The sequence below is a fragment of the Parasteatoda tepidariorum genome, chromosome 11 (assembly GCF_982258835.1).
Source record: "Parasteatoda tepidariorum strain Cologne lab strain chromosome 11, Ptep-v5.0, whole genome shotgun sequence".
Taxonomy (NCBI): domain Eukaryota; kingdom Metazoa; phylum Arthropoda; class Arachnida; order Araneae; family Theridiidae; genus Parasteatoda; species Parasteatoda tepidariorum.
In genome coordinates, this window is record NC_141765.1 from 33,445,446 (window position 1) to 33,472,874 (window position 27,429).

At 28.3% G+C, this 27,429-nt stretch overlaps 1 protein-coding gene across 1 annotated transcript; it reads left to right on the forward strand.

Annotated features, from left to right (window-relative positions):
- The first annotated feature begins 2,753 nt into the window (after positions 1-2,753).
- LOC107450087 (matrix metalloproteinase-14) lies at positions 2,754-26,275 on the forward strand. The gene is made up of 11 exons (XM_043042132.3): positions 2,754-3,018; positions 8,536-8,662; positions 12,309-12,416; positions 13,600-13,703; positions 15,665-15,869; positions 16,482-16,640; positions 16,874-17,020; positions 19,776-19,912; positions 21,456-21,597; positions 23,338-23,519; positions 24,707-26,275. The coding sequence occupies exons 1-11, from the start codon at positions 2,926-2,928 to the stop codon at positions 24,785-24,787; spliced, it is 1,485 nt and encodes a 494-aa protein (XP_042898066.1). The 5' UTR covers positions 2,754-2,925; the 3' UTR covers positions 24,788-26,275.
- The last annotated feature ends 1,154 nt before the right edge of the window (positions 26,276-27,429 follow it).

A 27,429-nucleotide genomic window follows, 5' to 3' on the forward strand; every position in this document is an offset into this window, starting at 1 on the left:
AGTCATTTATTGCAGTGTGTGGTTTGGCAACGCGATGCAGTATGATAGGACACGGAATGTTGATCACTCTAAGGCTTCTTTAAGGTTTTGCATAATTCTGAATAGTTACTTGTTCTATATGTTCTATAGTTGCTCTAATATTTCAATTGTGATCGATGAGTCAGGTTTCATAAAATCAAAAAGAATTCTACCTAAGCTAGAACAAGCAACATTCATCTTAAGCTTTTTTTGCGGGGGAAAATATTACGCTTTTGAATGTATTATGGTGATTCATGCTTGTTCAATCAACATTAAAGCCAACTGACACTAGAGCCTAATACAATATTAATGTTGGTCTGCGATGCCGTAGTAAAATCTCATGCTTCATAATGGTTCAAATTTCTGGTCGTTCATTTTCAAAAATTTAATTTTAAAAAAAATGTTCTTTAATGTTTTTTGAGGATAAGCTTAATTTTTTTTGCAGGTCAGATATGTAACCTTTCAATAAAAAAAACGGTAAAATGCTTAGCCAATATTAAATATGTAAGCTGATAAAGTTGATAGATCCAGCAACCTGAAAATTTTTAGTCTTGATGACCGATTTCATCATCCTGCGCCGAATCAAAGCTTCAATCCAGGTAACAAAATACTCAGGCCTAAACAAATACTAAAATTGCTTGTAACTAAGAAATGCTTATAAAAATGTTTAAAAATAGTGACTTCTCCTAACATCGTTAAATATTGTAAAAAGCCAAACTATTATAAAAAACAAAATTATTTTTGAAATTTGGTCAGTATTGCACATTTACTTTACTGCACGGAGCAGAATAAAGTCGATGTGGAAGCATATAAGAGCTTTTAGTGTAAAAAAAGGCTAGTGAGGTAAAAGGATTTAATAAGCTCTTATCCTATATTATTCTAGCCATCTAATAGATTGAGATTTGAGTTTTTAAATGCAAAAATTAATAAATTGTGTAAAAATTATGATTTTAAAAGAGAAAAATTTACAAGCACGTTTTGTAAATAAACTTTGAAACTTAGAAAGCTTAAAAATAATATTATTAAAAAAAATACATATTTAAAATGAAACAGATTTTAAAAAAATATTTCTATTTGTTACAGCTTGTTGCTCACAGGAAAATAAATTTCGGAAAAGACATTTAATATAAATTAAAGACATAATCTATTGTTAAATTAGCGTAAAGGCCTGATTATTTTAAAAATTCATTAATAGAAAATTTCTAAGAAATGCATCACAATGACTAACGTTTCAATACGCCAATTTCCAAAAGTTCTTATAATTCTGTAATGGCATTGGAAAATTTTTTAAGACAAGTTGTGACCAGACTTAATTAAGTACAATGCTATAAGGAAATAAAATGTATAAGCTGAGTAAAAAGAATTAGCTGATGATTATAATAAATACCTGACTTAAGACAAAAAATACTCTGTGCTTTAATATTTTAGATGAAAAATTTATGTATATTATACTCCGTTTAAATTCTAATAAATAATAAGATATATTTAGATTTTTTTTTTTTGCTACGCATCAATATACTGTGATATAGTTAATTGTCGATTGGAACTGCGAACCAGAAGTTATTGCATATGATATAAGCTAGATTTACATGCAACTTATCCGTTTCTGCAGAACGCTTCACTATGAGAGGAGTGCAACAACTTTAAAAAATTAATACTATTAGTGATAATTTTTATTATTAATACACTAAGAAAAAAAAATTGTCATAACTACCAGAAAATGGCGAAATTAAACGTGATTCTGACTCTATGGAAATACCAAAAAGTTTAATAATTTTTACCGAAGCGCTTTGGTAATAATTTTAGTAAAATTAGAAATAAAATATGGTTTTATAATAAAGCGTGAAATTTGGTAATAATGGTAAAATTTAGTAATTTTATTATGATGCTTTAGAGCAAGGTATAAAATTCATTTATTCGGTTAAATTTACTTTTCAGTTTTACATTTTTTACTAAATATTGGTAATAAGTTCCATAGTTTTTGAAAATCAGTGAACCATTTCCTGTGAACCATTACCATATGAACTTAAAAATTACATATGAATAGTTTAAGCACAGAATAGTCTGGTATATGTTTTTTTTACCAGAACTGTCATCTCTTTCTAGTACAGTAATTTTACCAGAATTTTTTCCTCCCTATACTATCATTACCATTATCATTATTTTCATTATTAACAATAATATCAATATCATTATTAATAGTATTATTATTATTATTATGAACATTATAATTAGAAGAATTATTATGAGAAAATATTAAATCATTGCCATTGCCCAAAATAACTACTCAAATTTCTGCAAAATGTATATCGGACTAAATTGAATGAGATATCTAAGAACTTTTCAAATATGCTAGTATGTCTTTGTTACCTAGTCTACACTTTTAAGCTTGACATTTTTGCTACCACTTATCATAAAGTTTTTATAGATAAAGGTGTAGAAATATATTTCCTTTTTCTTCATTAAAAATTAATAAATCATTAATTAATGATAATAGTAATAAATAATAATAATAAATAATAATACACTTTTGAACCAAAACAAATCTACAAATTAAGAACTTCCTCGAAAACACAGAAATTATCAATATGTTTTTTTTTTTCTTCATGTTTTATTGTGAAACTTTTATTATTCATCCATAATTTGCTAATTAATTATTTTGTGAGTAACTGGAATATCAAATAGTAGCTACGCCACCTAGTATCCCCTTGTTGAAGGAAATGATTAAATCACGTGAGTCTAAGTGATGTTGCCTCCAGAAATTTATCAAAAAGTTTATAGCGAAGAAAGATTTCAGACTGATATCAGAAAGCGAAGCGAGAAGCGCATCAACGAACAGGATTTTAAATAGCGTCCTTTTACAATGTTTATTTCATTTGCTGGGAGATGATTATCATTTAAAGAACGATGCGATATAGCATAAGCGTTACTATAATTTGTGTATTCTGTTTAGTGATTATTTCGCAACCATTTCCAGTTACGGAAGAAATAAGAGCGGCGGTGAGTGAATTATCATATTTAGTAATAAATATGTTATAAGTTAATTGAAAAACAAATCAATTATATTTAACTCGTGATTATTAATTTAACCATAAATATAGAAAGGATTTTTTTTAAGGAATGGGTTGATATTTATTTATTGATGAGTAATTTTTTTTTTACAATTTTCTAACATAATTCTAGTTGAAAAGGAAGGAATATATATATCATGATGGATTTTTTTTCTATCTGATTTTTTTTCTATCTAAAACTATCGAGCATTTTGGCGTTCCCATAGCATCAGTAACACGGTAAATTTCACCATATTCTGGTAGTTTTGACCATACCTTTTTTCTTAGTGTAGTATATTTTAAAACAATATTAAGAACTTAGTGAAAATGAGGAATAGTAAATGAACAAAAATATGTATGCAAACGCGTGACATTTTGCTTTTAGTAGTAAAGTTTTATATTAACATAAATATTATCGAAAGAGTTTTCAATAAAATTTTATATCGCTGTTTTGTAACAAAAATTAAGGGTTTCTTTTCTATTGCTAAAAGTAAATTCGAACGAATTTTTATGCTCCTTTTATTTTTATTTTCCTAGCATACTTTCACTTATATAACTTTAAAAAAAATTTCCTTAATTGTATAGACTTGAACGATTTTCTGTCTTAGACAAGTACATAATAAATTCCGTCTATAAACAATTTGACTATTTGTTTTTTAACTGAAATGCAAACCAAAGTTTTTCTTAGTTTCTGCAGATGTGAAACGTAATAATGATTTAGACTACTAAAGTACATATATTTTACAAAACAGTTTTGTAACGGGGGATACTAAAAATAGAAACAAAAGAGCGAATGTTTGAAATTTTTTTTTTCATTTTCGGTGATGGTGAGAAAAAAAATACTTTTTAAAAAGTATTATCAAATACTGAGATTTTGAAACCAATAGACAGTTTTCAAACAATGATAAATGATCCTGACGAATTGGATAAATCATGTTCTAGAAATATTATCGGAAAATGAAAATACGCTGTTTTGGTTCAATTGCATCTTATAGCTTGCATAAAAATGATGTAGGTTTATGCGGAGCATGCTTGAAAAAATTAAGAATAAGGAATGAAGTTCTAAATATGGAGGTATAAGGAATAAATAAAGAACTAAGAATTTTTAAAACGTAAAGAATGATAGTTTTACTTTTATTATTATATTTTTGATGTTATCAGAACAATAATAGATTAATAAATTTTCTGAATCAGGATATAATTAATAGCTGAGTGCATAATTTTCAAAAATGTAATCTATAAATTTCAGAAAGAGAGAAAATACGCGCAAAACTTAGCGATAAAGATTTCTTTTAAACTATTAAAAATGATTGAGGTCATAATTTGTGTTTACAAAAATAAGAAAAGTTAAAAATAGTAATAAAAAAATTGTAGATTCAAAATTTTAAAAACACGCACTTTTATCTGGTTTGCTGTTAACATTATTGACCCCATCTTAAGGTCAATCAAGATGAACACGTCTTTGGTTTTTCCCCAAAAGGTTATCTTGATTGATATTTTTGGGAAAACCCTGAACATTTTTTCCATGTCTTATATTTCATATAGCTAATCAGCATCGTGTAAGGTGCTTTCAGATAGACTTAATATCATAACTTAAATGTTTTTATTGTGCTTTTCAATTTTATTTTGCGGATCTACAATGCGTCGTAAAAAATAAAAAAAAAGGAGCACCCTGAATAACTTTTGATCTAATGATCCCCACGTTCTAGGACTCATTCTTAACGGTTCAAGGGAGTGACTTCAAATATGTTAATTAACTAGTGCAGACGATATTTTAAGATTTGAAATCAGATAAAAAACGTATTTTCTCTGAGTTAACATACCTTTTTCTCAACGGATTTGGATTCCTGCCACCCAAAATATAGGGGGTAGCCGTATTTTGGGAAATATGGTCACACTAGTTTGCTCAGGTGAGAGATCCAAAGTTTGGACTCCTTAATGTTAATTTTACTTTTTGCGTATTTCGCCATATCTCGATAACTTCTTAAGCGAATTGAAAAAATTTTGCACACAGTTTTAAAATTTGTTTATCCAAAGATAATTTCATGCAAAAAATAACTTTTAGTAAATATTTAGTATTTTTTATTATTTTATTTAATAATAGTCGAAAAAAGTTTGAATTGTAAGGTATGCAACTTTTTGCCTCACTTTAAAGAATGCAATTTAAATAGCAAAACACAAAATTTGAGCGATATCGGTCGAATAGTTTTTGGGAAAATTTCTTAAATTCGATTTCTCAGAAACTGTTTGACCGATTTTGCTCAAATTTGGGATTCGCCACGTAATATTAAAAAAATTAAATACTTTGAAGTTATGTAAAAATTGTATACTTAAGAGTGAAAATTTTTCTCGACTATTTTAAATAAAATAATAAATAAATACCAAAATTTATTTTTTACATGGAATCATCTTTAAATAATCAAATTTTATAATTGTGGGCAAAACATTTTTATTTCACTTAAAAATTTCTCGCGACATTGCGAAATATGCAAAAAGGGTCCAAACTTTGGATACTCTCCTGAGTGGGACCATATTTCCTACATTTCCGCTACCCCCCATATTTTGGCTGTCAGAAATCTAAATCCGTTGAATAAAAGATATGTTTATTCAGAGAAAGTGCGTTTTTGTGTCTGATTTCGTAATTAAAGAAATCGTCGTTAATTGGCATATTTGAGGTTACCCCCTCGTACCATTAAGATTGAGTCCTAGAACGTAAAGATCCGATCATTAGTTAAAAATTTATTCAGGGTAGTCCGCTTTTTTTATTTTGTTTCTTTGTTGGCGACTGTAAAAAAGTTTTGTGTACCTGAACACCGAAAATGGGGGGAACTACTTTACCCCAAAGTGATGTTCTACAACTACATTATGAACTAAGAATAGTTCTTCGTATAGTGAACCACGAAAAATGTTCTTTTACACTACTTGGTGTGAAGAAACTGCCATCGTTTTTGATATTCAGTAAAAATAAAATGCATTATTACAATAAGATAAATACACATACTATTCAGTAAAGTTATTTTTACGATATAATATAAAGTTAGAATTATTAATTTAGAATGCATATTTACACTAATTCTTAAAATAAAATGAGTTGGTAAACCATCCATACGCGTACCAGAGAGAATATTAAGAAGAATTTGAACTAGGCTTAATAGAGCAGGAGCGAATAGAAATTATACATTATAAAATTATTTCATACAGTTTGCTTGGATTTGAAAATTTAACATACATAGCTAAAAACATATATACATACTCTGAACTGCAAACTTTAGCATCTGCAGATGATAAGCAACTTTAAAGACAGCTGCAAACCCTCCCCACTCGTTATCGATTGTAAGCAATTTCAGAGAAAATCAAAACTCGCCAACATTGGAGTTTTCGGATGTGAAAAAATTTAACATGTAGTTCAAAGGCGAGTGATCTTGGGGTTCGGTGTTTAGAGCTTTCATGTACTCTTTAAGGCTGGGATAGCTTGGTTGGTAGGGCACTGAGCCCATGTCAAAGCGGTCTTGGGTTCGATCCCAGCCGGCCGAAGACTTCCCGTGTAGTAAATGGTGACAGATGCACGTTAAATCTATCGAGTCGCAAAGTCTTCCATGTTCCCATAACAAATCAATACCTCTGGGGGTACTGATCCAGGAGTTCCCTTGTCTTCTGGATTGGTTCAAAATTACAAGGCTACGGAGTTGAACATTAGTAGTCGTAAATCCAAAATTGGACTGTTCAACGACGGATTAAATAAAATAAAATAAAGTAAAATTTACCCTTTAAATTGTAAATGAAAACGCGATTTGGTGTTAACCTTAAAAAAAGTATTCCTTCCCACAACTTTTATGATTGCTTCACATCAAATTCGGAGAGATATTACGCCACAGTTATTGCAGTGTATATTTTGAAAACACTTTTTGTAAAATAAATGAAAATACAAACGTCATGAAATATGAACTTGCCACAAAATCCCGCTTTATATTATTTTATACTTACAATTTTCTTCTAGAATTCATAATAACCTAACAGTGTTTATTGGCGGAGGAAAACAAAAAGAAAGAAATACGTCTTCCTCAGAAGTTCTGGCTTGCTTATCAGAAAATAAAATAATAAGCGCTTCCGTGTTCGGAAACAAATTCATGCATCTTTACAGTTTCTTTTTTCCTCTTTTAAATCAACTAAATCATTTTCTTTTATCATGGGAGGTTCAAATTTATTTTATTCAATAAAATGATCTTTTTTTTCAGCGGTACACCGATTAAAGAACTCCTAATCTTTCCCTAAAAAACAGCATTTAATGCTAGCGTATTAAAAAATTAGTTATAAAATAGTTAATATCTAATAACTCAGCCGTGGTGACTCAGGGGATTAAGCGTTAACCTCCCAATGAGGAGAACTGGGTTCGAATCCCAGCCACGGGTGGTCGATACGAATTCTGCACTCTGCTCGCCCCGACCAGAGTGCTAACGTAAAAATATCCTCAGTCTCAGTGGTAGACGGATCATTGGTTAGAATCCCCTTGTTGTCAGTCCGACCGTGAGAGGTTTTCATGGATTTCCTCTTCATTAGCAAATGCAGGCTAGTTCCCTCAAAAAAAGTCCTCCACGAAGACAATTTTCTCCCAATACTTGATCCAGGAGTTCCCTTGTCTTCTGGATTGGGTTCAAAATTACTCGAATATGGAGTTGAACATTGGTAGTCGTAAACCCATAATTGGGTTGGCTGTTCGATGACGGTTATAAAATAAAAAAATAGCCAATAACTGTTGAATTTCGAAGTTGTTCTTTTTATAAGTTCCTTTGTATTGATACTTTTTACCCAAATAACGTGGTTATGTCAGCTGCATGAAAAGAATTGTTTTTTAAATAAATCTCTTTCTTTATTATATGAGATTTGAATGCTTTTTTTTTACAGCAAAATAATCTCTTTCCAGTGATACACCAACTTTGGTGGTTTTGATTTCTTTGAAAAAGTTTCATTATATGACTTTATTGATATAATTTTTTTCACTTTCCATAACTTAGGAATCTGAATTTTTTACAGGAGTTTTTGCTAATTAATTATTCGAGCAAATTATAATTGCCATGCTACGTTAGACCACAATTTGCTTATTTATTCTTTGAGAAAATCCGACAATGCGTTTAAAATGCGTTTAAAATATACCTTTTTAAGAAAAATGTTCTTTCACCAAAAAATGTTATTCGTATCAACTATAACATATATGAAGATACAGCATGCAGTAAGTGAAAATCTTTTAGATAATTAAATTTTTCAACTTATCTAGGAAAATATATTTTAAATAACTATCATCCACAACATGGCTTATAAATATATTTTTCAAGAATAATCATCATACATGCAGCCTCTGCTTAATTTTATTGAGTTTTGGAACAATGTGTATGTAAATATTTTGTAATTTTAAAGTGACATGATTTTTTGAGACATAATCAAGACTCTAAACAAAATTTTTTTATTTCAGCTTTTCTTACAAAAATTTGGATATTTGGAAAACAGAATAGATGGCAGAACCGGCTCTCTCACTGCAGGAGATTCAATTTCAAATGCCTTAAAAGATTTCCAGCGGTTTTCTGGTCTAAACCAAACTGGTAACATCTTAAAACTCATAATATTATTAAACATTATAAGTTCCTTTCAAGCAAATATGTTTTTTTTTCCTGATTGAGCGTCAAAAATGTATTTTTGGCTTGCACATAATACAATAATGGTTATGAAAATCGTAACCATCAAATTGAAAAAATAGAGTCGTAAAAATTATCGAAATATTGTAGCAGTGAAGATGAATAACGACGAAGTTCAAAATTCCTATTTTCGTAATTCGCAGAGTTTTTAATAGTTGTGAGCAGAGTGTGGTACAGATTCGTCGCTTAAATCAGCAATTGCTGACAGGAATCTGATTGTAATCTGATTTAAGTCAAAAATTGTAATGTTGATTCAAATCAATTGATTCAATGATTCAAATTATAAGTATTTATTTGAACAGATTTAAATTTCAATTAGTTATAGTCGCTTTAATTTAGTTCAAAAACTGCAGAATTCTATATTCCTTTTTCTCAAAGGCTATCGAGACTAAATTTATTAAATTATCATGGAGAAAATATCACAAAAACAACTTTTGACCTTTATTTTATTTCATTTATTCGATTGAATTTAAGGAATGTGATTTAATCCCATATAAGTATAAAGTAAAACAGCAATTTCTTTGTATTTTTTAAAAATATCTGTCACAAATAAAAGGTGTTAAATGCTCTAGCTTTAAAATAATTATACATACAATATAGTGCCTCATATTAGTCCAAACGATACGCATCTCTGATTTAAATCAGCTAAATAATGAAAGAAAAAAAATCACTTTTGTTTGATTCGAATTAATTTGTCGATAATACTGACGTACTGGCATTGTATATTTTTTGTCAATAAGTTAATTTACATTTTATATGCATCGAAACTCCAACTATATTTGTACTAAAAATCTCAAAATTGTGAATGTGAGACTGAGTTTAGTTAAATATTTTAATGGAATGTGAATGATTTTTTTAAAATTTAACACAAATTTTCACAATCATTCGAGAGTTGGTTACATTCTCTTTGATATTCAACGTATGCTTTAGCTGAATAAATGTTATTAAAATTTAGTATTTTTTTAAATTTGTTTCTTAATTTAAATTATAGAAACTGGAAAAAAGTGTAATTAAAATTTGTAAAAAAAATTTTAATGTTTGGTAAACAAAGGGAAGGAGAGAATGAGAGAATAGACTAGAAGATTTACAACTAGAAAAGTAAAACAAATATTTTAGAGTTTTCAAAATAGATATTATAAATTGTATTAAATTTATATTGTAAAAATTTATTAAATATGTATCATTGTGATTAAGTTAATAAATTACCTTTATGGTAATTAGTTATGAAATTTTCTGAATAAATTTTTGAATTTAATTTTCATTGGTATAATCACAAAAAATTATAGAGAACTACATGCTTCCGCCGTCATCATAAAATATCAATTAAACGTAAACTAAAGCAATAATCAAAACAAACAACATTTTAATGAGTGTTGCTGGTAATTGCTTGCATTGCTGACCTGTAGGAAAAAAATAAAGAGACTCCAAACTTAGAGCAGCAAACAGGTTTGTCAATTTCAAGGCTCGTAAGGTGAAAGCTTTTCTATGCAATGTGAATTACATCACTTATTGAATATGGATTTTTTTTAATGCAGTTCATCTCCGTTTTGTAATGAAAGCTGTATATTATTTACAATTAAGTTATATATCGTTTTTGGATAAAAACTAGTTGAATCGAATATTATTTGCGGATCCAAAAAAAAAAAAAAATGAATTTGTTATAAGTGGAAAATAATACCTCAATAAATTAATGAAACTGCTGCTTTTGATTGTAGTATTTTTCTTCAAATTTCAATCATCTGAAAGAAACTTCAAACAATTTATGACTAATGTTACATTTAGCATCAAATATTGAAGAATAATAAGCAAAAAAATTAAATACAGGTTTTCAAATACATTTGGAATTTTTATCCAAATTGCACACCCGAATAATTAGTGTTTTTACGAACCGTAACCCTCTTAAAATTCTTCGCAGAATAAAAACAGAATAGAAATTTTTTTGAATCTAGAATAGAAATGATTGTACGAAAAATATAATCTACCAAAGATTTACCACTGCAAAATTATTTAAGATTCAATGAAAAATCGTTCTGAAAAAGACTTTTGAAAAAAGTCCATATAATTTATTTTTGAAAATGCTAATTCTAATATTCAAAAGTATAAAACGAGAAAGAAGAAAAAGGAAAAATTTTATGATTGAAATTAATTTTGAGACATTTTTTTTCTGAATAAACATGAAAAGTTTTGTTTAAACAGAGGTCTTAGTACCTAATTTAAATATTGGTTAACTTTAAACTAGACTTCTCGTTGCATTTTACGCAATTTATATACATTTTAAATATACATTTTAGAAACATACTAAATTTTTTAAGTCGGTAGTTGGAAGCATACCACTTATTCTTTTTTTAGAGTCAATTTCTTAAATATCGTTCAAAAAATATTCTTTATTTCAAAAAATTCTACTTTCTTAATAACGTCTTAAAGACTTTATGGCATGTTTTTATTTCATATACGCATTTTTTAAGATAGGCGTTTTATAATCTGAAATATTTTAATTACATTTCTAACTTTCAATTTAAAAAGAACTTGGGTTAAGAATCATATTACTTACATTTTATTTAGTTTTCAGAAATTTTTGTATGCACTTAAAAATATGTTTAAAATAAGAAAAAATCCTTTTATCTAATTGTGAAATTGTTGTTTGCATTGTTGTGTTTTAAAAACTTCATTCATATGTCAAATTCAGCATAATCAAAATATAAGAATCTTAATTCCTTTAAAAAAAGTGTTGCGATTTGAGTAGTGACTTGTAAATTTAACGAAAAATAAGGATTTTTATATAATACATTCTGAGACGTTTTCAAGTTTTAACATACACTGTGAAAAATTCCGGATCAAATTATTGTATAAAGTACCTGTACATTGAGTGCATCATCCGTAAAATTCATTTTTATTGTGAAATATTATACTTCAACTTTTTTTCTGTCACATTTATTTAATGAGATCGAGTGATTCAGAGATTTTACGGTAATTATTACTGTAAAAATTGTGTTATATCTGATTTTTTGTTTCGTAACATGCTCCGGTAAAAGTAGACTTTATGGTAAAAAGTATTGGTAAATTTATACCGGAGTTTGATCCGGAAATTTTTACTGTGAAAAATTTAAGTAATATTAACGCAGAATAAAAGTGCTTGCAAAAATTTTTCCTAAAATGAAACCTTTTAGATCAAAGCAGTTTTTGTCTGCCTAAAACTTAGTTTTAAAGAAGTAATATTTAAAAAAAAATATTCCATCTAGAGAAATTTAAAATTACAATAATAGTGACAAATAATACTTTATTAATTATTAAAATAATTGACATCTTGAATGTTATATTTTCTCGACGAAAGCCATAGTTCATAGCTACATTAACAAGAAGTTATATTCTGTGATTCTTTTCTTGATTGTTTACAATGTGATTTCATCAGTTTGATAATGTTTCAAAATCTTCCCCTCTTTAGCTCATCTATGTTGCGTATTCATCGTCGGCAGTTAAAATTAAACTAATTAAAAACGAACTTTGAATAAATTTCAAATTTTTTAAAAATAATTGTACATTTTTTTTGCTACAGGTGTTTTGGATAGACAAACTATCGCAATGATGAGCAAACCACGATGTGGAGTTAAGGATAGAATTGGTCATTCTGATACAACAAGAAAGAAACGATATGCTTTACAAGGTATTATATATTTCTATGATCTTAATCATGAATTCTATGTAATTCTTGTGAAAAGAATAATTTTGCATAATCTTCTTATTTTCTAAAGATGAAACGAAAGACCTGTACTTCCACCGACTACAAAAACGAGTTTTTTTTTTCCTAACATAGAACTTCCTATGCTAGCAGTTTAATTATATTATAATCCTTGCAGTATTCGTAACAATGCGAACTTGTTCATAATAATATAATGCGAACCTTAATATATAATAATAATAATGCAAACCTTAATCATTTTTTTTACATTTAAGAGGATCTTTAAAGGCAATTATAAAAATTTTATTAAGATTTGTTTTAGTAAAAGAAATACTTTTAAAATTTCAGTTATTAAGACTGAAATCATTTAATCGATTAAAATAGCTTAACAGTTTTAAAAATTACCTAGAAGTTTAGTAGCAAAAAGAATTGCTGCTCCAATGCGTCCACTTGATAAAATTCTCATGCCCTTTTTCATATGTCGACCCGATAAAGGGTCTTTTTTTTTAAGCTTCCTTCATTCCTTAGTGGCGTAACTGCCCAGGATGGGCCTTAGCCTTCTTTGGAATTTGATACCATGCAACTGTATCCTTCGCATTATTTATCCATCCAGTTGTTTTTAATGTTTTTAAATCACTATTAAGGCAATCGGTTTTGACTACCTTCTCTTTTAAGTGCTAGTTGGTATGACTATAAATACATTCTGGGGGTCCTAATGCAGTTAGTTCTAAGTAAATATACAACCCATCTTAATCTGGGTTTTTCTAAATTTTGCATTATTATATATTTTTATTGCCAGATAATCTAAAAAATCTGCTTCCAAAAAATCATCTTAGATTGATAAAATCGGAAAATCGACAAATTTCTTTCCAAATGTATACTTACGGCAGAATTTAAATGTTGGAGGGGGGGGGTCAAAATTTCATGTATTGCCTATCAAACCACATGGTCTTTTTACGGTACACAGTTTAGCAAGAGTAACATTTTTACAAATAAAATTTATCCAAAATTATTTGTAATAAACAACTAGTTTTAAAAACTAAATTGGAAGTTACGTGCAAAATTTGTCTCATTAGCTATCAATTACTCATTCATTTCATTTTGTCTTAATCAATTCCTCATTCATTTCAAATGTTATCATTTCATAAATTTTTATTTTGAAAATTAGGAAGCAAATGGAGAATGACACATCTTACTTATCGAATTTCCAAATACCCGTCTAGGGTAAGAAATAGAGACCAGGTGGATAAAGAATTCGAAAAAGCTTTCAAGGTAAACTAAATTAACTCTACCCTTCATTAGATACAATTTTTATAAAAATAAAATATATAAATTCAATTATGCACAACGCGAAAATAAAAAAAGGTGCACTTTGAGTAACTGTTGATCTAATGATTGAATTTTTACGCATTACGACTCAATGTTAGTGGTATGATTACATTCGATATTTTAAGTTACGAAATCAGACACAAAACGTACTTTCTTTAAATAAACATAGTTTTTTTTTCTTTTTTGACGGTTTTAGATTCTTAACGCTTGAAATAGGGAGGGGGGGTGTAGCTGCAATCTGAAAAATATGGACCAAATATTGCTTGGTCAAGAGTGTGGACAAAAATTTGGATCATTTAGTATTTTTTTTTTCTTTTTGCTACAGTGTAGTAATGTAAGCAAATATTAGGATTTCAGATTTCTATTTTTTCACCTGTGTTTTCACACAACAACCTACCTAAAAATTAATCTTCCTCAATATTTAAAAGATGCAACAATATATTTAAAAGGAAAAGTTGTAGCATTGTGAACTCAGTTTTTGCTTGTTTTATATAGTCTGCGACATTTCAATAATTTTGCGGAGTGCTGCTTAAAGCACGTGGGTTAGACGCTGCAGAACAAGCAAATAAAAGCAGCATGTAAAAATTAAGATTTTTTCGACAAAAATCAGATTCTTTTTTAAAGTGATTAATAATATGTCCAATTCATCATGATAAATCTCAATATTTCTACATGCTCCGCAGTACATGTCAATCTTCAAAATACATGCTCCAATAAGAACATCTTTTTCGAATGCATGTTCATGAAAATTTATGAATGTACCTATTACACTGAGAAATAATTTTTTTTCGTTTGGATGAGATTTTTTAAAAGATCTATTTCGCACCACTGATTTCAACTCTGCAATTGATTTCTTTCTCCAAGCTGCAGATTTTTTTTTTTTAAATGGCATTTTTAGTCTATTTTTTGTCGAAATTTACAAGTTTAAAAACGTTATAGAATACAAAACGTAATGCTAGAATCACGTAAATGCTAGAATAAACCTCTAAGGGAGTCAGAGCATATCATCAGGATTAAAATGGCATGGGAACCCTTGTCCGAAAAAGTCATCATGCACCACTAGGGGTTCTTCCCTAATATGAACTGCTTCTTTGTGTACTTTTGAACAAGTCATAATAGGGGAAGCGCACCTAGTCAAGCCCAATGACATTTTCTTGCATGGATTTCTATGCAATTTACTCTTGATCCTGATGCCCTAAGAGTATTTACAAATATTAACAAGTAAGCCTTAACAAGTGTTTGTATAATGCAGCAAATATTTATTCCCCAGTGTATATTAATCTGTAAGGAAAGAAACATTAACGTCGTAATATCTACATCAAAACTTCCATATTAAGTATAAATCAAGTGAAAGAAGTATTAGTAATCAAAAAATATTAGACACGAACAAGCAGTGATCGAATTAATGAAGAAAAATTTTATTAAGAAAGGAGTATTATTATCAGAAAAAGTAAGAATTTTCATCGAATGCATGCCCTTCTACTTGTTTTTTTATAATTAAATTTAGTAACTACTAAGCCTAATCAAATATAATTCATTTTCTTTTTTTTTCTCGCCTTTTTGATGCATTCCATCTGGCAATTTGATAATTTTTGCTACCTTTGAGTGGCGACTCATCAGTTTCTGATAAATAAATAAATAATTATACCCCGATAGGCATGTATGGATAAAAAGTTGCATTTAATTAGTGTCAAAGCTATTAAATTGTATTTCCCGTGGGGCATGTATTTTTTAAAAAATTGCATGCTGCATTTCATTTGGATTTATCATATTATTAACTTTTACTAAAGTATTATTATTAATGTATCATTAACTTTTACTAATAAATATTAGCATGTTTTATTAATAAACTATATTGAAATCACCAAGATAAATATTAAATGAGATTGTTTTAAATGTTTTAGGTGTGGAGTGATGTTGCACCGCTTTCCTTCAGAGAACGAAAGAGAGGTCGAGTTGATATTGATATTCGATTTGAAAGAAGAGAGCATGGAGATAAGGATGCTTTCGATGGTCCGGGTAATACATTAGCTCATGCATTTTTTCCACAATATGGAGGAAATGCTCATTTCGATGATGAAGAAGAATGGACTATCGATGAAAGTTCAGGTATCGATTGATTTTTAACTTTTTAGTTTGCATTGGGCACTTGGACATATTCTTAGTTTCTAAGGGAATGATAGGAATAAGTGTTCATCTTATTAATTTCACGCAACTTTTGTTATGTTTTCGGTTGAAAATTCGCATCACAATTTATGCTAACTTTTTTAAAACATTTTTTAAATAATTAAAAATTTTTGAAAAACGTTTTCAAGCAATATTTTTGAAGTTATATTTAACCACTCTCTGTGAAACTTTATTTTCGAAGGGAAAAATGGCAGTGAAAGATTTTGAGAAGTAAAATCCAAATAATTTCTCAATTATTGAGTGTGCCAAAAAAAAAAAAAAAAAAAAAGAGAACAGACTCTTTTTAGAAATTTGCATCCTTCAGTTAGACTCAAAATTATAAAGACATTCATGCATTTTAATTGTCTTAGGATAGTTAATTTTTATTTCGAAATGCCTCTGCCGTAAAGGAATGCATCTAGAGAAGAAAATTTAGATTTATTCTATCAAGTTCTTATTATATGTATATATATATATATATATATATAATACCCATAATACAGAAATAGTTATTTCTTTACTCTCTTTAAATACGTGTATTATGTTGTTAAACAGGTACCGATATATTCCAAGTAGCAGCACACGAATTTGGTCATTCTCTGGGTCTTGCACATACGGATGAACTAAATGCAATTATGACTCCTCATTACAAAGGGTATGATCCTTCATTTGAAATTGATATCGATGATATAAAGGCAATTCAAGCTCTATATGGTAAGATAATTTTTTATTTGTTAAACAGCAATAAAACTCTAACTCTAAACATTTTGTTTGAAATTATTAAGACAGGGTAAGGTTGATGTTTGAAAAAATTAATTCATTCTTTAAAAACTCTTTACATAAACTTAAACTAAAACTCTTAACTCTTAAAAAAACTTAAATACATAAATAATCACAAGTTTTAAATAGTGGATCACAAAAGAATGAAAATGACTGCATTTTTGTAGGTTCAAGAGGAGGTCCTGCACTACCTGCACCTGAAGAGGAACATTCTGACCCATCACCTGATACCAATGATGCTCCAGATGTATGTCAAGATGGTACAATAGATGCTGCTACACGAACACAGAACGGAAATAGTTACCTTTTTAAGGGTAATTTTTGTGCACAAATGTGGATTAGCATGAAAAAACATAAAAACATATGACTACATAACAGGAAAAATTTTAATATTTTAAAATAAATCCGAAAATACATAACACATGCTTTTAAATTATTTTAAAGTGATAAAAAATGAATAAAAGAAAAATGGATTAATTTTATAAATATGTAATGTGAGATTATTGCGTTATGTTTTTTCATGTGTATGAAACAATTTTCAGAGCGCAAAAAAAGAAAAGAAAAACGAGCAACCCTAAATAACTTTTGATCTAATGATCAGATCTTCACGTTCTCAGATTCATTCTCAGTGGTTTGGAGGGGTGACCTCAAATATGCTAATTAATTAGTGCAGACTATATTTTAAGTTACAAAATCAGACACAAAAACGTACTTTCTCTGAATAAATATTTATTTTTCGACCGATTTGGATTTCTGAACCCTAAAATATAGGGGGTAGCGGATATCAGGGAACTATGGTTCCCATAGTTTGGTCAGGAGAGTGGTCTAAAGTTTGGACCCCTTAATGTTAAGTTTACTTTTAGCGTATTTCTCCATGTCTGGAGAATTTTTTAAACGAATTTAAGAAACTTTTGCACACACCTATAAAATTCGTTTAATCCAAAGATAATTCTATGCAAAAAATAGATTTTAGTATGTATTTATTATTTTTTATTATGTTATTCAATAACTGTCGGAAAAAAATTTGAATTGCAAAGTTTACAATTTTTTACATCTTTTTAACACTAGAAAGACTGAAAACCTAAATTGTCCAAAAGCAGTCAAAATGTCTGCATTGTGAAAGAATAACTAATGTATAAAGAAATTTGTTTAAAATGAATTTTTAACATTTTTGATATTATTTTCAGTTATAAAACAAGTTATTAGTAAATATTAACAATAAAAAAATTATGTGTTGTACAAAAAGTCACAAAATTCTAAGAAATTGTGTCATCATTGTTTTTCTAATTGAAATTAAAAAGCAGTCAAAATGATTTCCTCGGGCAATTTAGTGTTAAAGTATGCAATTTTACATGGCAAAATATTAAATTTGAGCAAAAACGGTTGAAAAGTTCTTGAGAAATTGAATTTTAAAGAAACGACTTCTTAAAAATTTTATTTCTCAGGAATAAGTCTTTAATATCTTAAATATATATCTTAAATATATATTTTAAATTTAGTTTCTTAAGATCTTAAATATTATCTTAAATATAGTTTTTAATATCTTAAATATAATATTATCTTAATAATAGTGGTCTTATGATAGAGTATTAAAAAAATTATAAGACGGACGCAATTTTTGTGGTTTTAATTACAAGTACTTTAAATTTTCCAAAATTAAATTAAGATAATGAAAATGAATGAAGAACAAAATACATGCATGTAATTTTTAAAAGATATATTTAGATATGAATATTTTGTCACCAATTTCGAAACTTTTCCCCCTGAAGTGACTGTTATAATATTATAAGACCACCAGTTAAAATAAACTTTACTACAAAACTAAAAGGATGCTTTTTCATCATTTTTCTGACTAACTTCGAAAATGCGAATTTTAATCGACTGAATCAAGTTTTCAAGTTAAGTTTTAGGAATTTTGTGCCATTCACCCATGATAGTTTCTTTCAGGTCGTATATAGAATCATATAGGTGATTATATGCATAGTGGTGATTATATTCATTCGCAAGAGCTCCCCAGACCATATACCGAGTCACAACCCATTTGTCTATAGTAGAAATCACGAGATTCCATTCGCAAATCATCCCAGTATTAATTATTATCATCTGGGCCATCTAAATTGGACTTCTTTTCAGCGAAAAAAAAACTTTTCTCCACATAGCATCCCATATCATGATCTGTTTTGCCCACTTTAAACTCTCTTCTTTATGATGCTTTAACAGCCTTGGCTATCTTTTTAATTTTCGAAGAATAATTGAAATTTCGTCTCTAAGTGCACTAGATAATTGTATGGGAGTTTAGTCTACTTATTGCTGAGTTATTTTGCGAGTAAACGAGTTCTGTGTCATTGCAAGCAATTTATTTATTTTCTCAAGATGATAATTTATGTTTCCTACTAGATCTTTTATATTTTCCAATGAACCTCCTTTGGTTTAAACAGAATGAACGGCAGTTTTAGAACGTTTAATTAATTTACATATTTTATGTTCCGACTTTGCAGAGCCTTTAAAAAACCAAATTGTTCGAACTTCTTATTCAGATAATTATTTTCCGCGAAGCATTGTGAATTTTTAATAAATAAATTTAACTTTGTTTTTCAATAAATAAAATTAACTATCGTTTGCGTTTTCTGCGATACAAAGTTAAACTTAAAATACGATTTTCAAAGAAAAAGTATAAAAGATTTTGAAACTCAAACAGTTTTGAAAAAAGAAATAGGTGGTCTTATACTAATGTAACACCTAGATTTTAAAAAATCATTTGCTGTATGAAACTAACTTTTATTTATTTGATGAAATATAACTTATTTTAGTATCTTTACTGTTTTAAAATTATTGATTGTATGTATAAAAATTAGTGATATATGAAGTGATATATAATAATATAACAAATAATTTCGTAACACACTGCTAGCAAGAGTTAGTGAGTTACGCAAAATGTAAGACATATTTTAGGATATGCTTTGCAGGAAATATGAATACTAATTTTGCCTTACATTACAGAACAACTTGTAGTTAGAGAATAAGATTTATGAGAGCATTTTTACAAGTATCAAATTTTATGAAATATAGGTGATTTTTATTGGAGAATTCTCGATCACAAAATAGCTGATGGATATCCCCGAAAAATTAAGGACGACTGGAATGGTCTTGATGGAAATTTAGATGCTTCTTTAACGTGGTCGAATGGGATGACCTACTTCTTTAAGGTATGATTAAAACAAATTAAAAATGTATGCATACATGGTAGTCAAAGGTGTAATGGTAGGTCAACACAAACATAAATGTTATGAGATGTAGCAACTAATGCGTATTAAATATTTTCCCGTCTTTTTGGTAAGATTAAAGTAGTTTATGCCTGCCTAGTAATAATGCTTAATAGTGCACTATAAATATTCTGAATCAAATTACGGTATAAAATACCAGAGCTTTGGGTATATCATCCGTAAAATTAATTTTTACCTTAAAATATTACACTGTAATTTTTACAATAACATTTATTATTTATACAATTAAAGTGATTCAAAGATTTTACTGTGATTATTGCTAAAAAAATAAAGGTAAATCAATTTTTTTCTACCGTAATATGTTTCGGTTAAAATGGATTAAAAAGTATCGGAACCCAAGGTGCTGGTAGTTTGATTCGAAAGTTTTTACAGTGTGCAATTAGTACAAAAGATTAAGTCCTTTTTATTTGTGAATTAATCCCAGAAAGAGAAATCTACTATTTAGCTACTTACATAAAATTATACGTTAGTGCTTCTCAACCATTTCATACTTAAGATCCTAGGGTAACTTAACAAATTATTGATACACTACTTGTACTTAAATAGATAAAAAATCTGTACAGGCCGAGGTCAGATTAAATAAGACGAATATTTTATTTGCATATTAAAGTAAAAAAGAAAGTAGTAAACGTAAAATAAACAAATATGAAATATAATATTTACTGTCGAATTTCCTCTAACATATAATTTGGAGAAAATAGTCTTATCGCAATTTTTTCTTAAAAGGAACTCATTAAGAGGCATCAATTGATATGATATTCCTAACAGTGTACGATAACATTTCCAGGTCAAGAGTTGCTATTCAGTTCTCTTTTCTTTTGATATACCCTACGACGATTATGAAATGAAATAAAAATATTAATGCGAGAGCGTGGTAGCTCAGAGGATAGAGCACTTGTCTCCCAATGAGGTGACCCAGAATCGAATCTGAGCGGTGGCTGGTTAATACGAATTCTTGCTCCTGGCTCACACCGACTACAGTGCTGATCTAAAATATTCTCAGTTGTAGACGGATCATTTGTTAGAATTCCATTATCGTCAGGCTAACCATGGGAGGTTTCTGTGGTTTATCTCTTCGTGTAATGCAAATACTGGTTCGTACCCTCAAAAAGTCTTCTACAAAGGCTAGTTTTCTCCAATGCTTGATCCAGGAGTCTTCTGGATTGGGTTCAAAATTACAAGGCTACAAAAATGAAAATTGATAGCCGTCAACTCAGAATTGGGTCGGTTGTTCAATACCGGTTTTAAAATAAAATATTTATGGGACACCCAGTATATATTTATTGAATTTAGATCGTAAAGTAAAAGTTTCCAGAAATTGTATCAAATTCAATCATTTTTGAATGCACAAGAGGTTTCAAATTGAACAGCTTATGCTATGCTGTTTTATGTTTGATGCATAAGTGTTTACAGAATTCTACATTTCTTTATTCATTAATTACGCTTTAACATTTTTAACTTACAGGGAAGATGGTATTGGAAATTTAAAAACAAAGAAATGGAACCTGGTTATCCCAGAAGAATATCACAAGGATTTGAAGGAATACCAGATAAAATAGATGCTGCTTTTGTATGGGGTAATAATGGTAAAACATATTTTTTCAAAGGTTAGTGATTTTTTTCCTTATACATTTATAAAGCGATGAATGTTTGAACATAATTATAATGCTCATTTTGCAATTATGTGTGAATTATAAAATCGAAGCAAAGTGTATTATGTAATGTATTAAATTTACAAATATGTATATGGTGAACTAACCAGCGAAAGAACATTTAAGCTTCTTTTGCCTTTTAAAAAATCATATTCATTTCAAAGTTCGTAATTTTAGTTAAATGACAGCGTCAACATATTTGTTACTAATTGCAAATCATGTAAAAAAATTGTAGAGAGCTTACATAATATTGTTTTAAAGTTTTGGAGGTTCAAATAACAAGTAGTAAGAAGACCAAGTGAAGGAGCAGCTCTTACCAGTGAATGAACACCCAGTAAAGGAACACTTAATTTTGGTTATTTTTTAATGCTCTTTATGAATTTATAAGCTATACAAATATTTAAAAACAAGCCTATTCTTGAAATTATAACATATAAATAATTGGTAAATGTTAGCTTTTTTTTGTAATCATGAATTGAAAATTAAAGTGTCAACATATTAACACATACTGTTCATTCACTGGGAAATCTATGCCCAGAAAAGGAACATGCCTGTTCCCTCACTGGTTAGAAGTTGTTTTTCGTATTTTTAACATACTTTTGATGCGGAACATCACTAAAGGTACAAGAAAATTAAAGTTTATCTTTTATTTTCATTAACTTAGAAAAAAAACTAGTAAAGGAACACTTGTTCCTTCACTGGCTTTTCCTCGTTTGATGATCCAGTGAATAAACACCCCCTTATCTCAGTACTTTATTATGCTATGATGCTTAAACAAAATAAAACGTAACTTCAATAACTATATTTTGAATTCTCTTTTTCACAGTGAGAAAAATAAAATTATTACATGCAATTAATTCCACTTCAAACACATAAATACAAACACTCACCTTATAATTTTTTCAAAGAAACAAGGTGTTGCAGAGATAATAACAAATTCAAAAATTTTTCCAGAGAAGTCTATTTGATCAGGTAATCCAAAACATTGCTAGATGACTTCCTATTGTTTGGCAGTAAGCTATTGTCACCAATCAATCTATAGAAAAATCTTTTAAATTCTTATTTTTAATCAATATATATGAAATGTTCCTTCACTGGGTAGTTTTCCTTCACTGGTTGATTTACGCTACATGTATACTAAAATAATGCATATAAGAATGTCACTAGCAGAAGACAGTTAATCCATCATTTTATTTATTTATTTGGGCCCTTGCATGCCCAGCTACACTGTGAAAACTGTGGTGTAATATCTCTCCGAATTAAATGCGCAACAACCCCAAAAATTGTGTGAAGGAGCACTTTTTTTCAAGTTAACACTAAATCAAGCTTACGTAATGGTGTATGAACACCTACAATCCAAAAAGTTAACTTCAAGATCACGCACATTTGCACCATATGTTAAATATTTTCCCTTCCGTCGAATCTATTTTACCGTAAAATTTCATATCGTAGTTTTTACAGTAATATCTATTTAATTGCAATGATTCAGTGATTTTACCGATAGTATTACTGTAAAAATAACGGTATTCCGCCACCTCTTCATGGAATTTTTTTTCACAAAAGCATCGATATTTATCTAATAAAAAATCTAATATCTGTGCAAGTGTTTTAAAATGAAAGCTGTTATACTTCAAGCAAAATTCTTAGAAATTTGTTTTTTTTTCTTTAAGAGTACTAATTTTAAATTTTTATTAGGAGATAAATATTGGCGATTTGATAGTAACAGTGATCCTCCGGTAAGTGGTAAATATCCTCAACCAATAAGCAAATGGACTGGCCTGCCGAATAATCTTGAAGCTGCATTTCAGTTTGAAAATGGAAAATCCTACTTCTTTAAAGGGGACAGATATTATAGATTCGATGATAACACATTCAATGTGAGTTTGAAATTTATCTCATTAATTAAAGGTTCATTTCCTATTGAAATAATATAACAGACGCATAAAAATTAGCATGACTGTTAGTTTCTAACTGAGAATTTAAACACTGCTTTATTAAGGGATGATTGAAATTATTTTGTGTGGGCGAACTATGGAAGAAATTTTTTTTGTAATTTTAGAATTATAATTGAATGTAATTTTAGAATAATAATAGAATATGTACTTTGAGAATATCAATAAAATGCAATCTTACAATAATAATAGAATACTGTCACAGAATAATAATAGAATGTAATTTTAGAATAATAATAAAATGTAAATTTATAAAAATAACAAATTAATGATAGAAATCAAGAAAAGTATAATTAAAACATATTTGATACTTTTTAATCATTGTGAAAAAGCTGGAAAAAAATTATATTTGTGTTCTATGTAGCAGAGCCATATAGAAACTATCTGTATAATATTTAGACGTCTTTAGAATAGCTATTTTCAAATTTAGCTCTTTCAATTGAAATAATGTTTTTACTGAAAGTTAAATGTTATTTATATAATTAGTTTTTTCTGTGATGAAAATAATAAAAATGAAATTTATTCTAATTTCATCTCAAAGTTTATGTTCCTGATAACCTATTATAGAATAACAATAGAATATGCAATTTGAGAATATCAATAGAATGCAATCTTGAAATAATAATAAAATGCTATCTTAGAATAATAATAGAATGTAATTTTAGAATAATAATGGAATGTAAATTTATAAAAATAACAAATTAATAATAGAAATCAAGAAAAGGGTAATTAAAACATATTTGATACTTTTTTATCATTGTGAAAAAGCTGGAAAAAAATTATATTTCTGTTTTACATAGCAGAACCAAATAGAAACTATCTGTATAATACTCAGACGCCTTTAGAATAGTCATTTTCAAATTTAGCTCTTTGAATTGAAATAATGTTTTTACTGAAAGTTAATTATTATTTATATAAATATTTTTTTCTGTAATAAAAAATAAAAATAAAATGTATTCTAATTTCATCTCAAAGTTTATGTTCCTGATAACCTATTCTAGACAACTGATATTTGACTCACAATAATCATGGTTAGATAAACGTATTTTTCTAGGCAAATTTTTTGTTGAAATAGAAGGAAAGTTAATCTAATATATTTCATGTTTTTTCAGATTGATGCAGAAGATCCACCGTATCCACGATTAACATCAGTTTGGTGGTTTTTCTGTAAACCAATACCACAAGAAACATAATTAACATCACAAGTACAGATGCTGCGATACATTTTGAAGCCTTGGTATAAGAATGACATAAGACATAAATTTATGATTAGTCTATAGTTCATCAAGAAAAGAAATTACACAACTTTTGATGTGATTAACAAAATTTCAGCTAGTCAAATCATTATTTCATGTAACTTCAGGTGATTCATATGGACAAGATGAAGAAATCAAGAATCACTTTTTATTTATTTGCAGAAATAAGCACTGCATCTGAAACCGTTTAAAGGTTGTAGGAATAAATTTCTTGAATTTTTATTTCAATCTTTTGTCCGATCATTCAAAAAAGTTGACATAAGCGTGGTATATTTAAAGACTCATAGACTAAACTGTTAAAATAAATAAACTGAAAATTACAATAAAGTAACCGGCAGCAGATTGTGTATATCCATTTAACGGTAAAATTAGGAGCATTTCTTTACCTGAACTGTTTTTGAAACGTTTACAACTGGTATGGTTTAAAAAAAAAACATAAATACAAAATTATACGGTTCTGTATCCATTTACAACTAGCATGGTTTCAAAACTGTTGAATTGAAATTTAACTGGAGATTAGAGTAAAGTTATGTAATGGACATTGGAGTTAGGTTGTGGTTGAGTTGTGTTTTGTCAAAACCGAGGAATGTAACTTTATAAGTATATCTGGTGGTGCCATCTATCATGAGAGATGAGAAGTACTATACTTTTTTTGCTCTGCTGTTCTGTGTTGCTGACATGCGAGAGTAAGAATTTCGTAGTTTAATAGTCCATCACCAGTCGGAAAGTGTAGCATACTGGAAATTCTTCATGAGTTGTAAGAATAGAAGAAATATTTAAGCTAACTACGCTGAGATCTGAACCTCTGTTCAGCTGGTCATGAAATTTACAGATTAGCCCTCTCGGTTATAATATGTACCCAGCTGCAAGAAACTAAGTGATTCATAAGGTGGGCCTATGTTGGCGTGGGAAGCATTCTGACTTTTTAACCGTATTAAAACAGTCAATAAACGATTTTTCTCACAACTTACAGTTCGAATACCATATTTTTCTGGTCATTTAGCTGTTTCGATTAAATATGGTAAAGAAATAATTTGATATATTGTTATTTGACCATTTTTTCCGAGAAAGCTATGACAGTGTAAAGCTGAAAATGACATTGGTTCTTAAAATTGTTTTTCATAATTTTACTTGCTTTAAAAAAAATAATAACTTTACTTGGCATGGAACTTGCAGAAGTAAAGGAAGCAACAAACAGGTTTTATCCCACCTTTCTCAGTACTGATACTTCAAATTTCAGTAGTGATTCAGTTTTTAACTTAAATATTAATTTGCTACCACTGATGTGTATATTTTTTTAATCCAATGTTTGTTAAACATAACATTTTTGAACTATATTTTCAGTTGTGTTATAAAATGTGCTATAATAAGGTTTGTTAGCAAAACTTTGCTCTTCAAAATAAAAACAGAAAGGAATAGGGTGAATTTTTTTGCACTGATTTTCTATATAAAGGGTTCGAAAAGCATCGGGCATGTATTTTTTACCCTTACGTGTCCACCAGGGTATAATACTTAAATTGAAACGCTCTATAATACATATTATGCACCTCTCAAATTTTGAAGAAAATGGCGTATTAATGGCACCAAAAACTGGAGAAAAAAAGAGATTCCGTAGTATTTGAAAAGGCTTAAAAGTAATTGACTTTAATTTGATTAATAAGAATTTAGTGTACAAAATCAGTTCATTCTTTTTGATTTCTCTAGTGATGATTATTTTTATCAAAAAATGCTTACCCCACCGACTGTGCATAGGAATACCATTAAAATGAAAATTTATAGCATCGCTTTAAAGTAACTGAACAAAGCAATGATGTATGTTTAAAAAAAACACTAATTTCATATATTTCCAATAAATATTAAATGCATATATAATACTCTAATGAATAATGAGCAAAAAAAAAACAAAGCAAAAAAAGGATCACCTAAAATAATTTCTGTTTTAATGATCAGATTTTCGCCCACCAGAAACTAATTTTTAAAGGTTTGAAGGATTGACTTCAGATATGCTAAATAGTTAGAGATAAATATTCACTGAAATTCGAAAAAACGTACTTTCAAAACGTTTCTAAAATGTACCTTCTATAAATAAACATGTCTTTATTTTGAATGATTCGGATTGTTCACTATCGAAAAAAGGGGTATTCGCAATTTGAAAAGTTGTGGTTCCAATAGTGTTGCCAGAAGTGCGATAAAAAGTTTGGATCCGTTAATTTTAAATTAATTTTTTGTGTATTTTGCTACAAGTTAGAAATTTTTTAAGTGAATACTTTTTGTCCTCAATTATAAAACACGTTCATTTAAAGATTATTCCACGTAAAAATAATTTATAATACTTGCTAATTATCTTTTATTACTTAATTTAGTAATTGTTTAAAAAAAATTTGAATTGCAAACTCTGAAAATTTTCATTTTGTTTTTAAATCCCACAATTTTAATTCGCAAAAGGAAAATTTAAATGAAATTAGTCTTATATTCTTGGGAAATAAAAATTTAAAAATACGACTTTTTTTAAAAAAATTTTTTAATTCAAAAACCATTTAAACGATTTATTTCAAACTTTACAGTTTGTCTTTAGAAAT

Bases quoted from the DNA above. Each gene is read 5' to 3' on its own strand.
- LOC107450087 (XM_043042132.3), top strand. From the start codon at position 2,926: ATGCGATATAGCATAAGCGTTACTATAATTTGTGTATTCTGTTTAGTG. The intron at 12,417-13,599 runs GTATTATATATT...TTTGAAAATTAG, and splicing joins GAAACGATATGCTTTACAAG to GAAGCAAATGGAGAATGACA. The intron at 19,913-21,455 runs GTATGATTAAAA...TTTAACTTACAG, and splicing joins GGATGACCTACTTCTTTAAG to GGAAGATGGTATTGGAAATT.